We start from the raw sequence: 17,826 nt of genomic DNA, 5'->3' as shown, positions 1-17,826 counted from the left end.
AGACTAGGTTGATTGTGTGTGTGTGTGTTTTGTTTGTTTGTTTGGTTGGTTGAAAAGTTTACCTTTGCCTATATTTGCTGGAGAACTACCACATTTTATACTTTTCTTGGGGGAGACTTGGACTATATATCCAAATTAATGATTGTATATATTTTTTAGATTATCAAAGTGAATTATTTTTTGACCGAGATAATAAATTAGTGGAAATACCATGAGAAATTGAGAGTATACGATTAAGTCAATCCTACACATTTTTATTGAGTTCTGTGTGTTAGGAACTATGCTAGCCACTTCAGAGAACAAAAATAAGTCAAAATAAGTCAGAAACAATACATTGCCTCACAGAGACAAGAAAAATGTCATGAGCAAAATGATAAAGCCATAATGTATAAAAAAAAAGCAGGATATTCAAAAGAAGATGGTAGTAGTATATCAAAGGGTAGGGGGGCCTGAAACCCCCTCATTCATATATATGAGGTTTATTCCACATTAGATTTCACTTGATCCCAAATTCCTTGGCTCTAATATTTTTGTTGAGACCTGGGAGAGAATGCTATGCTATTACTCCTTACTTATCTCTTTGTGGGGGGCCCATTGAGAATGTACTCTTCCGACATTACTTCAGTGTCACCCTGGATATTTTATCCTAACTGGAGTTCAGAGTTCAAAAGTTTCCAATGTGCCACTTCTAGGAAAAGCTTCAATTCTGCTACATATTTTGGCTCAGGCCCAGATTGGCTGCCGCGCTGTAACACTGAGAACAACAACAATTAAGATTCATTGAGCTCTTTTCACCAGAAACTTGTGCTAACAATTTTACATGTATTATCTTACATAATCATCACAACAAGCACCTCTAAGGGGTAGGTTATATTGTTATCCACATTTTACATAAATTAAGATTTATGTAAATTAGGTTAAGTAAATTTCCCAAGCTCATTCAGCTAAAAAATGGCAGAGTTGGGAAAGGAAGGTGGATCTTTCTGACTCTCTGTAACACAGTTGGCTGATTTTAGAGCCTAAAACCAGAACTAGATCTACTAGAATATCCCTATAACAGAATGTCAAGGTTCCTGAAAAAGTTATTATCCACCTACTTCCCCTCTACTTTGGGGATGTCCTTGGTTATTGTGAAAAGAAATTTCAAGAGCTCAGAAATGAGTTCATTTTTTTATTGTGGTAAAATATACATAATATTTATAACTTTATTTGTAAGTGTACAATTCAGTGGCACTAAATACGTTCACAGTGTTGTGTAACTATCACTGGTATCTACACCCAAAACTTTTCATCATCCTCAACATAAACTCTATATCCCTTAAACAATAGGTACCCATTCTTTTCTCCCCACTGCCCTTGGTCTGAAATGAGTTTTTGGCCTGATATATAGACCAGGGCAAGTTCTGTCTTCTTAATTTGGGTGCTGATGCATCCTTTTACACCTCGCGTAAGACAAATAAGATTTAGGGAAGATAGAGATCCCTGTGAAGGTAGGAGGGGGAGGAACAGTGCCTTTCATATTTACATACAGGTCAGGGTGTTGTATTATCTCATGTAAAGGGACCTAAACTGAGGACCTCTTGTCATTCTTCACATCCCTTGGGGAGATGTTTGCAGTTTTGGTTTCAATACTGGCTGGGGATTATGCAGGGAGGGAAAATAAACAATTATGCCATCCCTCAGTGCACACAAACACACAGCCAGGAGCCGACTGCACTGTGGGTAAAATGACTCCAAAATTGTGTGTAATGAGTAGGAAAAGATTAGAGACAGCTCTTGCTATGCTGAAAATTGACATTAGTGGAGGGAAAAAAAAAAAAACTCTTTACTAGTCAGCCTAGGAGGTCTAATTCGAGCAGTAAAAATATAAATAAATAAATAAAAGCATGTCAAGATGGTATTGGTGCCTTTTTTCCAATGAGCTCTATCTGGCCGGAAGGCTATTCAGCATAATGCAAAATTAAATTATAAAAACTGGCTGAATATTTAGATGGAAGAGCCATTTGGAAGCAGTTTATTTAGACGAACCGGCAATGACCCACAACAGGGAGACATCAAGCGTGAAATTTACTAGAAATTAGCACCAGGGTCCCAGCCTCAGCATGAATAGCTTGATAGGATGCAAATCCCAGTGATATTAAGCTGCCTCACTGCTGGTGCTACAGGGTCACTCTCAGTTGGCTTTTCATGTTATACTTATTATTTTTTCCTGGGACAGGTTATAAATAACAATAAAAAAACATTTATTGAAAACTTTAACTGGAATGAAAGTCTATTTTAAAGTCTCTGATTACTTGGATGTTGAAATACAGTGTCAGCCGATCATAATGAACTAAGGAGAGACATTATGTATATATAGCTTGTGTATGGCTAATGTTTACTTTCAGTTTCTAACAGATAATCTTGCCCAAGCCAATAAGATCTGTTTCATTTTCAAGAGTGTGGGACACTGTGGAAACACTCTGCCACCCTGTTCCCTTGTTTGATACACATGGCTGCCACGGTTTATCCATGTTTATAACAATAAAAGCCCTAGGCAGGGTTGGTGCCTAGGTGCTGAGAGCACACTGCAAAGGTTGTGTGTGATCACCATTCATGCAGATGTGCTTTGCCCAGCATGCTAGAAAACTCCAAGCTCCCGCCTCTCCAGTGAGGAACCTATCAGTATTTTCTATTCCCAGTTGCGTTTCTCAGGGCCTGAGAATTGACAGCATATGCGTAGCTTTAAAATTCTGTAGACTGATTTCTAACCTAAACCCTTGGGGATTGCCCCTCTCCTGCTGCTATTGGCTGTGCTTTTGCTCTGTCTCTTAAATAGGAAGGGATTTCAGACAATTGTGTGTCAGATTGTTGCCAAGTGTTTCAACCTGCCTTTCAAAATAAGTGGTTTGGGGCAGCTGCAGTTCAGTCTGAGCATGTTGATTACAGAGTTTATTTTTGTGTTTGTTTATATTTTAATAGCCTGCTTTTTGGGTGTTTTGATGGTTGGGCTGTGGGTCTATAGGTGTTCCAAGTTAGATGGAGGCAATGTATTAGTCCCAAACATGTCAGCTTTAACAAACCCTGATGCTCCTTTCCTACTCACAGTCTTGGGGCTGAAAAATATTTGTTTGGCAGTCCGATCCAAGCCTCACACAGGCTGGTAGTGTTATCAGTATAGTTTTGAACATTTATTAACACAGAGGAAATCCAGCAACAGTTGGGAATATTCAATCATGTATGCAAGTCTCTTTTTCTGGTTTTATTTTACTCATTATATTAGATGTTGGAAAGCAGAGTACCTCAGTCTCATGCTGTCTCTCCTAGCAGTAAGAATGAAGTAGTAGAGGCTGGGCACAGAGGCTCACACCTGTAATCCCAACATTTTGGAAGGCCGAGGTGGGCGGATAGCTTGAGCTCAGCGAGACCAGTCTGGGCAACGTGGTGAAACCCCGTCTCTACAAAAAATACAAAAATTAGCTGCGCATGGTGGCACGCACCTGTAGTCTCAGCTACTTGGGGTGTTGATGGAGGAGGATCGTCTGAACCCAGGAGGCAGAGGTTGCAGTGAGCCGAGGTTGTGCCACTGCACTCCGGCCTGGGCGACAGAGTGAGACCCTGGCGCCCCACTCCCCACCTCAAAAAAAAAAAAAAAAAAAAGAATGAAGTAGTAGAATGTGGACATTAGGGCCAACAAGATCTAGATTTGAGTCTTATCTCTGCCACTCACTCTTATTTAAGCCCCAGTTTACTCACCTGCAACTTGGATATATAAATAAGATAATGTTCTGATGATTAAATGATTTATATGTGTGTATATATAATCGTGTTCCCTGGTACACAGTAAGCTAGCCATGATGATGACAAAAAGGAGCCCACGTCCATTTCATAAAAGTAAAAATCGCACACACACACTCATCTTCATTCGAAACTATTTGCATATACCATGAAATCTAGTATTTTTTTTAAATAGATGAATGAAAATACATTTTAAATAAAGTCTCCCCTTCTTTTTGGGATATCAATCTGTTAATTATAATACAGAGATAGATTTTGTTGTAGCTAAGTCTTTAACAAGAAGTGAGTAAAAGAGCTGGAAACTTTGTTTTCACTTACCTCTAACTTTTTTTTTCTTTTTCAGGTAGAATGACTTTTTATGCTGTCTTTTATTGCTTTATTTTCTCCTTTTATCTATACCTTCCATTTCCTCTCTTTGCATGATATCATTGAGGGACACTCTTTTCTGTTACTTGTTCTGAGGCTGTACTCTTGGCAGCACTGAAAAATGTACTGCTAATTACACAATTATTTTATTATGTAGCACTGGTTGAAATATCCACTAAAGAATTAATTTAGTTAAAATAATTTGAACTGAGCAATTATTTTCATAACTACAGAATTAGCGTAAAGCGCTTAAAGTCCTTTATTCCCTGCTCTTCATACAGCAGTTGTGTAATTAGCAGTAAATTTTTTTGGTCTTAGCTTTTCTCCCAAAGGAATAAATGTCTTCACTCTGATCTTATACATGGAGTATATAATCATACACATTCCACATGGAGTAGGGAGTGTTTTCTGGGGCAACTTGGAATTTCTGAAGTATTCACAGACACACCAGGTTGGGGCAGTGGAGCATGTGCCTTGCAGTGAACTATGCTCACTGATGGTTTGTGTATTAAGCCATTTTTACTTTAGAGAAGGTGGCAGTTTAATTTGCCAGTAACTACAATGAAAGCAATTTCTATTTGGTTTGCTCTTAACTTCCTGAAAAATGCTTCTTTGCCTTGGATTCCCAGAATTGATTTATTCCAAATTGAGATCCTCTCTTTGATAAGAAAGTTTGATCTCAGTTGAACCTGTTATTTGGTATTTAGAAAGGATCCATTGTGGCTCCACTGAAGTACTCATTAAACATCTGGACTCATAAACCTAAAGCTTTAGCAATGGACTTCAGTGAGCTGGGAAATGGGAAGTCCATAAAAAGTTGGGAAATAAATAACTGATCCAGTTTTCCAAGGACTCACTTTATGTGTACATCATGGGTCCTTTTCTTCAGGTGCTCCTGGCTTTGGAGGGATTACAAAATGTACTCTTTTTTTTTTTTTTTTTTAAGGCAGGGCCTCGCTCTGTTACCCAGACCGGAGTACAGCAGCATGATCATAGCTCACTGCGGGTCTCGGCCTCCTAGGCTCAGATCCTCCCACCTCACCCTCCCGGGTTGCTGGGACTATGGGAATGTGCCACCATGTTTTGCTAATTTTTTTGTTTTTTGTAGAGATAGGGTCTTTCTCTGTTAATCTTGAACTCCTGGGCTCAAGCGGTCCTCCCACCTCAGCCTCCCAGGGAGCTGTGATTATAGGTGTGAGCTACCATTCCCAGTCTACAAAGCGTACTCTTTAGCAGAATGAAGAGGTGGTCCCTCTCTTGTTTTTTGTTTATTTTGTTTTATGTTGTTTTTGAGACAGGGTCTTGTTCTGTCACCCAGGCTAGAGTGCAGTGGCAAGATCATGGCTCACTGCAGCCTCGACCTCTTGGGCTCAAGTGATCCTCCCACCTCAGCCAAGTGACTGGGACTGCAGGCATGCACTACCATGCCCAGCTAATTTTTTATTATTTGTAGAGACAGGTTCTCACTATGTTGCCCTGGTTGGGTCTCTTCTTCTCACGTGGCTGTGTGGTATTTCCTAAGTATTTTTTAAATTTTTCTCTCATTGATACCCTATAAAAATGCAACTGTTAAAGAATTTGTTTTTCTTTCTCATTATATTCTTTCCAGAGTATAAAACTAATTTATTCAGCATTCATTCATTCAGCAGATATTTGCTGAGCACTAACTATGTTCAGGCACTGGGCAGGGCTATCGGGATACCAAGATAAAAAATAGTTTTTGAAGATAAAATTTTTAAAGGATTAATTTCCATTAGCTGCACATTTGAAGAGCTCATCCTATGCTAAGCATCATGAGAATAACTGAAAAGAGGTAGACTAGTTCCTTCCTTTAGTAAACTTAATGTAGTGGGAGAGCACATATTGACATGAAAAATACTCAACGTTTGTAGAGCAAATGTGAATTAATGTGGTGAAACCTGAGTACAGAAATTCAGAGAGGACATAAAATGGAAAGGCAATCTGGAAGACTTACACACTGTGTCTTGTGAAAGACAGTGCATCTCTCTGTTGCTGTCTTGTGCTTTTGAAGATCCTCTGGAGTCTTGAATGGGATATAGGTCGATACTCCCTTTAGTCTTTAGGGTGGCCAAACAGGAGGCATAGTATGAGGAGGCTATTCGTGGCCAGAGGTCCTGAACAGTGTTCAAAAGTACTGCTTTGAGGAAGAGAAATTTCATGATTTCTAATGTGTCTCATTCTCCGTAGACATGTACGACCAAGTGCTGAAGTTTGGTGCTTACATTGTGGACGGCTTGAGGGAGTGCTCCCAGCCTGTGCTGGTTTACATTCCTCCCCAGGCTGAGCTGCGGGGTGGCTCCTGGGTAGTGATCGACTCCTCCATCAACCCCCGGCACATGGAGATGTATGCTGACCGAGAAAGCAGGTAGCGTGCCTTCCACATTTCTTGTAGTGTCCTACAAGCAGACTGACAGCTGTGGTATAGGTGAGATAGATAGATAGATAGATGATAGATAGATAAATAGATAGATAGATAGATAGATAGATAGATAGATAGATAGATAGATAGATAGATAGATAGATAGAATTGATGAAGTATTGCCCTTCATCATTGTAGATAGAATTGATGAAGTATTGCCCTTCATCATTGTACATCCTACGTGATGGAGGTGGTTCCCCTGTCACTGTGCCTACAGCATTTTTTTTCCCTGGAAAATAAAGAGTGATTCCTGTTACTCTTATCAGCTGTAGGTGGTGGAATCTGTATTCTTCTCCCTTTGAAATGGAAGTCGACTGGTGTGGTAATGAGAATTATTTTAATTGTTTTTTGCCAGGCCTTTCTCATACCTCACTTAGACACTTCTCTGGTGCCTACTGTTCTCCCTGGGGAGATGTCTGTTAACCATAGGTAGGCAAAACGATAATGAAGCTATTTCGTGGTCCACAAATTGTAACTGGCCTCATTCTGTTGTCTCCTTCCTTTAAAGTGCCTCTATTTCTGTTTTGTTTTCTTTCTTTCTGATCCAGGGGATCTGTTCTGGAGCCAGAAGGGACAGTAGAAATCAAATTCCGCAGAAAGGATCTGGTGAAAACCATGCGTCGGGTGGATCCAGTCTACATCCACTTGGCTGAGCGATTGGGTATGTCTGCTTGTCCTCCTGGCAAATCAATGAGCCATTCAGCTGATTTGTAATGAGTGCATTCATAGGCCAGGGGAGGAGGCACTGAAGCATTTGATCAAATTCATGATAATCTTTATTTACTGTCCTCTATATGGTAAGAACCCTGGTAGAATGAAATAGTGTGTATAATAGGGAAAGTGAGCCCTAAAAAAGCAAAAGTCACCTGATTTTTTTTCCTGATATTTCCTTAGAGTACAAAAAGCCTGTCTTTCTAAGATGTCCTTGTAGAGAATGATTGCTAGAGTTGCTGCTGGGGGCAGGCCTCACCAGAGAATATGCTAGATTTAAATATGTCCTGTTTCTGCTTGTTTCTTTGGACAGCTCACTTCATTTCTGAGAGATGGGATAGAAAAGCAGGAGTCTTCACCCAGGCGGTGTTCCGGGGTCATCCTGAGCTAGAGAAATAGAAGTAAAGATTGTGCACTGTGTGCTTCCAAATATTGTAGCTGCTGCCAGAATAGCCCTGAGAGCAGGCGTGCTTAATGCTTCCAGCCATTACTCTGTTGCTCATTTGTTTTCAGAGCTTTTGGAAGCCACTTGCAATTTGAACATAGGACTAAACTGTGGGAGTCCTGTGTTGAGTCCAGAGTATAAATGAGTTTCAGATTCTTTTAAAACACTGATTTTCTGCCCAGGTCTCCCATTGAGCCCCTTGCTATGTTAGTAAAGATAATTGCTCGAGGTTCTTTTGTCAGTTGGCTTGTCTTGTTTTTGTTTTTTTCTAAAGGAACAGAGATTGCCTTTAAAAGGTAGTGAAACTCAGTGAATGGAGAAGAGAGATGCTAGCTCATTTATGTTCCAAATGGTAATTTAATTAATAAAGTACCATTTGTGGACTGTATATCCCCACCATCCAGAGATAGAAAAATCCCATTTGCCTACACTGTGGAGACTGTATATCCAGGCATTTGGAGCCGTGAGCCAGGTTGCCTGCCAAACATGGTGACTTGGGTTACAAGAAACCCTGTTTGTGTCCCATCGTTTGCCACTGGGTAACAGCCACCGATAACTCTTAACTCACCACAGTCTGATCCTTTTATGGGGAATGCACACATACAAGAAATGAGAGTTGTTTCTAAAATCTATTGCCACCCAGAATTGTTGAGGTAGTTTTTTTTCTCTTTCTTTTCCAAACAGAATAATTACTTCTGACCAATCCCATACACTTTAATTAAAGTAACTGCAGCTCAAGAGCAAGTTACTTACAACTGTACATAGAGAGAGCTCTAAAAGCTTCAGCCACTGATAAGCATCTCACTTAGATGGCTCATAATTGCTCCCAGCATCCCGCGATTGTTGCCGCTGTGTTTACCACTAATTCCATACAAAGGCAGCAGTGCCGCAATTGCAGGACACAGCAAATTGCATCATTTTCCTTTTTCTTTTTTCTTCCTTTTTCTTTTCCTTTTTTTTTTTCTTTTTCTTTTTTTTTCTTTTTGCTGGTTTTCTTTCTGGCCAATTTAAAATTTGTCAAAGTCGGTCTTCTTCTGGATCACTGCCCTTTGATATTTCGCGCACTCCATTTGCCACAAAGAAGCCGCAGGGCCGCAGTTCATGCTGACTGTAGCAGAAGCAGAGAGAGCTCCATTTATCTTACACTGCCTGCTGAATTCCTACTCATTAACTGGGGGTTCACTGCCTCTTTTTAACCCCCCAATGGCTGTTATCATCCCTTCAGAGTAACTGGGTGGTAGGGAGAGGGATCCTTTCTCCGTTTGCAGAAGGACTGGATGGTGAGGAGCGTGGGGATGAAGCTTCTTTCTCTTCAAGGAAAGTGATGTCGCTCCCACCTTCAACCAGCACCTTTTAACTTTTGACGCACATGAAGGGGAGAGGGAGGAGACTCCCAAGTGATAGCCGTTTAATCATTTGTTACAAATCATCTTATTATCAATTTCCTATCCGCATTGGAGAAAACCATATTTATTTAACCTTGACCAAAATGGCACTTGAAAAAGGACCCTTAGTCTGCTAAATGTGAAGCAGGCTCTGGCCTAGGGCAGCTTGGGAACATGAGCAGTGGACTTGGAATAAGAATAACGAACTACGAGTCTTGTAAATTATTTCACTTCTCCGAACATCAGTTTTTTTCCAACCATAAAGTGGAGATCACACCTCTGCCTAGCTAATATGAGGAGCAGATGAGCATGCATTTACTTCATTGCATCATTATCTTTCCGTCTTAATCATTAGAAAAAGCAGATGGCCATGTTTGGTATCCAGTATTCTCTGTGGCTCAGTCCCACATGTGAAAATATGAAAGAAACAGAAGTATAGTCCTGTCTCTCAGGGATATCCTACACGGGCAGCTGTCTCTGCGACAAAGCAGGTCAGCCTGGATATAACAGGACATACTATGAACCCAGTTCCTTTGGGGTTCACAATGATTCTGGCTCTTTTAGCAATGCCTAGAACCAAACTACCAAAATTCTTTTTCACAAAGTGAGTGAAATGGTCTCATTTTTCAGACTGGGAAATTGAGGCCAAAAAAGTGAATCATCTAAGATACAAAATAAATAAATGCACATCAGAGTCCAGAATGGAATTCTCATTCTCTGTGTTCTCCTTTTCTCAGGATTTCTTCAGATTTTTCCTCAGCTGAATACTGAGCCTGAACTAAATTAAACAAGGATTCTTTCCCTTTGTAATCTAAAGCCAATTCCACAGAGAAAATCTGATTTAGGAGAAATCCTGTAGGAGTGGATCTTATCTTGTGTTCCCGTTCTCTCCCCAAATCTGCCTCTTTGCTGGGGAGCGCGCTCACAGATCACTTAGACAAACCAGCGCACAACTGATTGTGTTCAAAAACATAATTACTCTGGGCACGGTGGCTCACGCCTGTAATCCCAGCACTTTGGGAGGAGGAGGTGGGCAGATCACCTGAGGTTGGGAGTTCAAGACCAGCCTGACCAACATGGAGAAACCCCATCTCTACTAAAAATACAAAATTAGCCAGGCATGGTGGTACATGTCTGTAGTCCCAGCTACTCAGGAGGCTGAGGCAGGAGAATCGCTTGAACCTGGGAGGTGGAGGTTGCAGTGAGCCGAGATTCGCCATGGCACTCCAGCCTGGGCAAGAAGAGCAAAACCCTGTCTTAAAAAAAAAAAAAATCATAATTACTATGTATTTTATAAGAATGAGTAATATTTGACTTCTGAGCAGCTAACTTTATCTCTTCTAGAATTTTTATTTTTTTAAGTGGCCTTTTGTCATCTTACATGGTTAATTTGGGTCGAAAGATGGTGAATTACTAATTTGCAGGTCTGTGATTATAACAGAAAATATGTAAATAGTGCCTACACTGATTCCTAATAGAAGTAAAGGGAAGAATTACCTCAGAAAGAAAAGTGAACAAAGCCCAGGCCCCAGAGTCTTGCATTGCTGAATCAGTTCTGACCCTGATTCACAGAACCAGGGCTTGGTAGAGTCATTGCAAGGAGAATTACTTCCTACCATTTGGTTGCCTTAAGGAAATTAAATTTCTTCTCTGGAAATGGAGCCGCAGCCCTCCCAGGCCTTTTTGTCTCTCTCTGACATCCTTCTACTGCCTCACAAGGCCAGGAGCAGGGAGAGTGGCTGTGGAGCGGGACGGCCTTGCTAGCCTGGCCTCTTGAGTGCTGTGACCTGAGGTCCTCTCCTGGATCCTTCCCCTCCTCTTGTGTTCAGAGAGAAATGACAAATCAATTTAGATGGAGAGAGAACTGTCCAGTCCAAGTGTGAAGCAATTGTAAGTTCCCCACTGTCCCTCTCTCTCAAAACGAAGAGCACCTGGGCAAAGGAGCCGCTTAGGGGAACTTGTTCTTAGTTGTGGCCCTGTTCCCAGGCAGCTGGGCAGCCTGCCACGTAGCACTGCACTGCACCCACACAGAACATGCCCTGACTGCCTGCCACAGGGAGTAGCAGCATGGACTGAGTGAGCACTGCTGCTGGCCCTCGCCTGGTCCTTCTAGGCCTGCCGACACCCACCATGCCTTCAGGGTCAAGGTTGCCCCAGGTGCAGATATGGAGCATTGTGGTGGCAGATGAGGATACCTTCTCTGTAAAAATCTTCAGGAATGCTTTCCTCCCAAGCCTTCTCTTTAGCAGCCAGAATGACAGGAAAAGGACTGTTCCCTGGGCTAAGGGGACTTAAGGGTTAAGCTGCTTTTCTGGCAGAGGTGATCAAAGTATCTGAGCTGTGTTTTTCCAACTCTTGTGTCCGTCTTCGAGAGGCTGAAAGCTGAAAAGAGCCAGAGTTGCTTGTTTGAGGCAGAAAGTATGTCTTTGCCTGGAAAGTTAAGACTAGGAAAGAAGTTCCGATATGCATGCCTTAGTGAGTGGCCTTTCACCTCTCACCTGTTGAACTTGGAGTGTCCTCACTGACACTATGGCCACTGTGTCCTTTGCAGTAAGGAGGCTGATGAGAAATAACACGAGGCTTTCTATCACAAAGGTAGATATGGGATCTTGCCTCCTCTCTTTTGTTAGCAGTAGCTGAAAACCTACCTGTCACACTGATTCAGAAGCTATTTGGCTTGGTGAAGTTTAGTGCAATAGTGACAACATTTTCTGAGAAGAGAAAGGGGTCATTTTAGTTTGATCCTTTAATCTGATTGTATTTATAAAAGCACCTGGGCTTGCCTCCCCCAAGGAAGCAGTGTTTCACAATTCTGTTTGGCCAGAGGGACCTGGCAGGCATTTAGTTAGCGGGAACCCAAGAGAAAGCTGACATCAGAATGTGTCTTGGTCCCAAATGACCAGATCCCCGTATCCTGACCTGCCAGACATAGGGAGAGCAAATTAGGGAAGGAAAATAATGACGACTGCAGAGGCATATTTCTACCAGAAGAATTCAGAGAATTCTGTGCTGTTTCCTGACCTTTTTTATATGGCTATGTCTGCATGGAAACACAGGGACGGGACTGATGGGGAAGCAGTATTTTTTTTATTCCTGTTTGGAAATCTCTGGGTTTTCTATTAATATAATGATTTTTAAAAATATGAACAGTAGAGCACTAACACTATTGCAAGGAACTTTAGGGTTAAACGTCCCCTGAGAGGATTGCTGTTAAAATCAATATGCAAATGTGGGTGTATTTAGATAGGTATGGCCCCCTTTGAAGAAAAGCAGATATATGAAAATGGGATTTTAAAAAAAGCTAGATACATTGGGAGAAATTATTCCCATTACAAAAGGATTATTTGCCTTACCAAAGGATTCACTGCAGGGTTCCTCATAAAATAGCTCCCTTAAGGCATTTAAAACAGGATCTGATTTACGCAGTTTTTCAAGAATGCTTTTGTGTAAAGAAAGTCTCACCTGTTACGGATATAGAAATAGTTTTGCAGGATTTTTTTTTTTTTACCTATCTTACTATCTTTATAGAAAAATTTCTTTCAACATAGAAAATGTGATTACATAGATCTTTTAAACAACTGCTTGTATTTGTACTTCTGAATCTTAATAAGATTCCAGGCTTTTTTATGCTGATTTTTCAGTCTCAAGGTTGAGGGATGGGAGTATGTTCTAATATCTGAGATATTCAGGAGCTTTCTGGGGAGGGTGGTCTTGTTCTTATCTCTAGCATCATAAGTATTGAACCAATCAAAGCAAATTGCTTGCTTGCTTGCTTTCTTGCTTTCTTGCTTTCTTTCTTCTTTCTTCCTTCCTTTCTTTCTTTCTCTTTCTTTCTCTCTCTCTCTTTCTTTTTTTTTTTTGAGACAGAATTTCACTCTTGTTGCCCAGGCTGGAGTGCAATGGCACGATCACGGCTCACTGCAACCTCTGCCTCCCAGGTTCAAGCAGTTCTCCTACCTCAGCCTCCCGAGTAGCTAGGATTATAGGCATGCACCACCATGCCCGGCTAATTTTGTATTTTTAGCAGAGATGGGGTTTCTTTATGTTGGTCAGGCTGGTCTTGAACTCCCGACCTCAGGTGATCCGCCCGCCTCGGCCTCCTAAAGTGTTGGGATTACAGGTGTGAGCCACCGCGCCTGGCGCAAATTGCTTTCTTAAGTAAAGGAAGAAGGGCCCATCAAAGTTAAAATTGGATTTAAATTTACATAGGCTTCTTAGTATAACTGTTTTGTTTTTGTTTTTGTTTTTGAGATAGAGCCTCGCACTGTTGCCTGGGCTGGAGTGCAGTGGCGCGATTTTGGCTCACTGCAACCTCTGCCTCCCAAGTTCAAGTGATTCTCCTGCCTCAGCCTCCCAAGTAGCTGAGATTACAGGCACCTGCCACCAAGTATAACTTTTTAAAAAGTTGAGAATGTTTTTAAAAACACTTTAATATCACATTCTTTTATAAAACATTTTCCCTGTTTGCCAGACTGGCATTGTTGTTACATAAATGAGGAACTCAACTCAGAAAAGGAAAAAGATTTCTACAAGGTCACCTAGAGCCTTTGGCTGAGCAGAGAATTTTTAGTTTACCAGTCTGATTTTTATTCCAAGCTTTGAAGATGTCACCTCCCCCAAATCCTACTTTTAGGATGTAGTTTGTTCATACACAGACTAGGGCTGGCCTTCTCCTGGCCTATTTAAGTGGTATGGCTGGGCAAAAAATTGCCTCCTGCTGCAGAAATCAGCCGTTTCCTCTGGGAGTTTCTCTTTAGCTTTTTTTTTTTTTTTTTTTTTTTGTCAGTCAGAGACAGATTCTCACTCTGTCTGCCAGCCTGGAGTGCAGTGTCATGATCACAGCTCACCACACCTCGACCTGTCAGGCTCAAGCAATTCTCCCACCTCAGTCTCGAGTAGCTAGGACTACAAGGCATGCGCCACCACATTCAGCTAATTTTTAAATATTTGTAGAGAGAGAATTTCCCTGTGTTGCCTGGGCTGGTCTCAAACTCCTGGCCTCAAGCAATCCTTCCCGCCTTGGCCTCTCAAAGTGCTGATACTACAGGCATGACCCACCGTGTCCAGCCTCTCTTCACCTTTGATACCATGGAGGAGAAATGTGGCTTTTCTTTGTATCCTGGCTCCAGGGAACACCTGATAGGCCACTGTGCTGCGGATACTTTCAAGTCAATTTGAACTGCTTTGTTTAAGGAGCATGGGCTCTTAAACCAGATTACCTAGTCCAAAATCACAACTCCGCTATTTCCTAGCTTTGTGGCCTTGGGTGAGTTACTTTTTTGTGCCTCAGTTTCCTCATCTTTTAGGATTGTTGTAAGGATTAAATGAGATAAAAAGTACTTTAACAGTACCAGCACACAGTAACATCTCAATACTGTTAGCTCTTCTTATTTGATCAGTGATATTTCATCTCTGTTTAACTCTCTAAAACTTTTAAGTAGAAGTGTGCATTTTTAGGATTTCATGGGGACTTATTTTTTCAGAGACAAGGTCACCCTCTTTCACCTAAGCCAAACTTGTCCAACCGTGGCCTGCAGGCCACATGTGGCCCAACACAAATTTGTAAACTTTCTTAAAACATTACGAGATTTTTTTACAATTTTTTTTTCCAGCTCATTGGCTATCGTTAGTGTTAGTGTATTTTATGTGTGGCCCAAGATAATTCTTCTTCTTCCAGTGTGGCCCAAGGAAGCCAAAAGATTGGACACTCCTGACCTAGGCTGGAGTGCAGCAGCACGATCATAGTTCACCGCGGCTTGGACTCCTGGGCTCCAGCGATCCTCCTGCCTCAGCCACCAGAGTATCTCTGGGACTATAGGCATACTTCACCATGCCTGGCTAATTTTGGGGGGCATGCGGGAGGAAAGACAGGGTCTTGCTCTGTTGCCCAGGCTGGTATTGAACCCCTGGGCTCAAGCCATCCTCCCACATTGGCCTCCCAAAGTTCTGAGATTACAGGTGTGAGCTACTACACTTGGCATTGTGTGTGTGTGTGTGTGTGCTTGTTTGTAGAGACAGGGTCTTGCTTTGTTGTCCAGGCTGATCTTGAAATCCTGGCTTCAGGCAGTCCTCCCAACTTGCATAGGGACTTTTTATTTTGGATAGGAACGGATGGGAGCACCTACCTTTTTACTCCTGCTCAGCCATTTCCTAATGTAGAATTCTAGAAAAGAATGACTTTTCTCTCTGTAGCATATTCTTAAACACACTCACACACGTGTACACACCAACTTGCTTTCCTAAAAACCCCGAGGCCCTGCAATCTGGCTAGAAAAGAAAGAAAACCATTTCAAGATATTTAATTGTACAGGGAGCTTACAGCATTGATCGAGAGCTTAGCTTTTTACAATAGTCCAGTGAATAAGAAATGCTCCTGACAAACGATCAATGATAGGATAATCACTCTTTATCCCCCTCCTCATTCTTACCTTCTTTCTTTCAGGAGAACAGGGTTCAGAAGTCAAAAATCTTTATAGACGCCGCTTTTAAATTAAGCAGAAAATAGACATTGACATATTTGTTAATCTCCCCTAAATCATTACCGGGGCTGGCTGCTTTGCTGTACAAGGAGAGAGGGGCCCTTGGTGTGCAACACATGATATAACTGGCTTAACAGCAGCCTTTTATTTTTAGAAAATAAAATTTTAAAAATCTTTTTTCCCCTAAAACAAAGCACACAAATCCTTGACCTTCACATGGGCATTTAAAAACACATATATTCTCCACTTCAGTCTTTTCCTTGTTTTGATGCTTTTTTGAGGTGGGTCTTGAACCATAATCAGAGGCATTACTGAAGGAATCAAACAAGGCAGGCTTTGGAGGAATGCCCTGCCATCTTGCTAGTCTCAGGAGGGCCAGAGCATTATAGGCGTTTATTTTGTTATTCTTTCAAAGCTCTAGAATAGCTTGATTGAGAGGGCAAGACCTTTGTTAGCCCAGAAGCCAGCATCCTCCGTCCTTCCAACTTGACGAAGCCAAAGCCTGGTTTCTGAAACACTGTCCTCGGCCCGTAGCGCCTCTCTCTTCTGCAGCAGTGCTGAGCCTTGTTCTTAACTCCTTGCGAACAACAAACCAACTCTCCAGCTGGTTTCCCTGTAGTGGCCACTGCAGGATATCTGCTTGCCAGCCTTCAATACCAGTTAATGTGGAAGAACACAGGCTTTGGAGAGAGCCAGACCCAAGTGTAAATCCTGACTTTCCCACTTAAGAGCTGGATGCAGCCAGGTGCGGTGGCTCATGCCTGTAATCCCAGCACTTTTGGAGGCCGAGGCAGGCAGATCACCTGAGGTCAGTTTGAGACCAGTCTGGCCAACATGGTGAAACCACATCTCTATGAAAAATTCAAAAATTAGCCAGGCTTGGTGACAGGCACCTGTAATCCGAGCTCCTCGGGAGTCTGAGACAGAAGAATTGCTTGAGTTCAGGGGGCAGAGGTTGCAGTGAGCCGAGATCGCGCCACTGCACTCCAGCCTGGGCGACAAAGCAAAACTCTGTCTCAAAAAAAAAAAAAAAAAAAAAAAAAAAAAAAGGGCTGAATGCCATTGGGGAAGTCCCTTTACATTTCAGAGCTGTGGTTTTCTTACCTGTAAAATAGACAGCCTGGCGTAAAGTCGAGTTGTCCTAAGGATTAGAGATCATGTACCTGAAGCAACTGGGAAAGCACTCAGTAACGTTGAAGTATTCAGCTTGGCAGCAGTGTTACCAGCTGACCAGATGTAGGTGTGTAGATCTGAATTGTGCTTGGTGATTATGAGATATGTGATCCTGAAAGATTTGAGAGCAGTGCCTGGTACACAGTAAATGCTCAATAAATGGTGTGTTAGATATGGTCCATGTATAAGTGCATTCAGCCATGTCAGTGGTCTTGCCATCCCTTTGCTCCCTGCAGGGCTGTGACTTTGCCTATTGTATTAGTTCTTGAACTCACAGTAACAAGAGATGCAACTCTTAAATCTTAGGCCTGCCTAGGAAATTGCATCTGAATGGGAACTATTGGAGACATTGTCCTGGTCTTAGTTATGGAATTGGGACTAAGATAGACTTTATCAGCCAGGAGCCCACCATCATCACTTAGCCTCTCAGAAATTAAAGGGACATTACTACTGAAGCACGTGTCTTCTGCCCAAGTAAGCAAGAAGAGACAGCTAACACTGTTCAAAAGCTTTGGGACCCAAACTGCTGCATTGAGTCTTGGCTCTGTCACTTGCTAGCTTTGTGACCTTGGTAAGTCACGTAAATTCTCAGTGCCTCAGTCTCCTCACCTGTAAAATGGGAATAATAAGAATACCAGTCTCCTAAGGTTGTTGTGATAATAAATTTACAGATATAAAGCACTTAGAATGGTGCCAAGTACCCTATACATATTAGCTTTGATTATTGATTGTATGCATTGGATAGCCAGGAATAAGTTTTCTTTTCCAGCTTGCCTAATTTTTAAAACTTTTCAATTTCACAAAAAAGTTACAAGAATAATACAATGCTTTTTTCTCAAATTCACCTATTGTTAATATCCCATTGCTTTATTATTTCTGCATATTCACATGTGTACATGTGTTTATTCTCTCTTGCTCCATACACATATCCATTTTCTTTGAACCATTTGAGAGTAATCTGTGGACCTCTTGCTTTTTTTTTTTTTTTTTTTTTTTTTTAGACAGAGTCTCACTCAGTCACCCAGGCTGGAGTGTAGTGGTGCCATCTTA

At 41.7% G+C, this 17,826-nt stretch overlaps 1 protein-coding gene across 8 annotated transcripts in view; it reads left to right on the top strand.

Annotated features, from left to right (window-relative positions):
- ACACA (acetyl-CoA carboxylase alpha) overlaps window positions 1–17,826 on the top strand; it is a 342,930-nt gene that overhangs the window by 307,867 nt on the left and 17,237 nt on the right. For all 8 annotated transcript variants that reach the window (XM_032163072.2, XM_032163071.2, XM_058446054.1 and 5 more), the window contains 2 exons: window positions 6,352–6,529; window positions 7,132–7,244. In XM_032163072.2, coding sequence (XP_032018963.1) covers window positions 6,352–6,529; window positions 7,132–7,244 — 291 coding nt within the window. The remainder of the gene's footprint in view (window positions 1–6,351; window positions 6,530–7,131; window positions 7,245–17,826) is intronic.

The sequence above is a fragment of the Hylobates moloch genome, unplaced genomic scaffold (assembly GCF_009828535.3).
Source record: "Hylobates moloch isolate HMO894 unplaced genomic scaffold, HMol_V3 SCAFFOLD_10, whole genome shotgun sequence".
Lineage (NCBI taxonomy): Eukaryota > Metazoa > Chordata > Mammalia > Primates > Hylobatidae > Hylobates > Hylobates moloch.
This window is presented reverse-complemented; position numbering and strand designations above follow the sequence as displayed.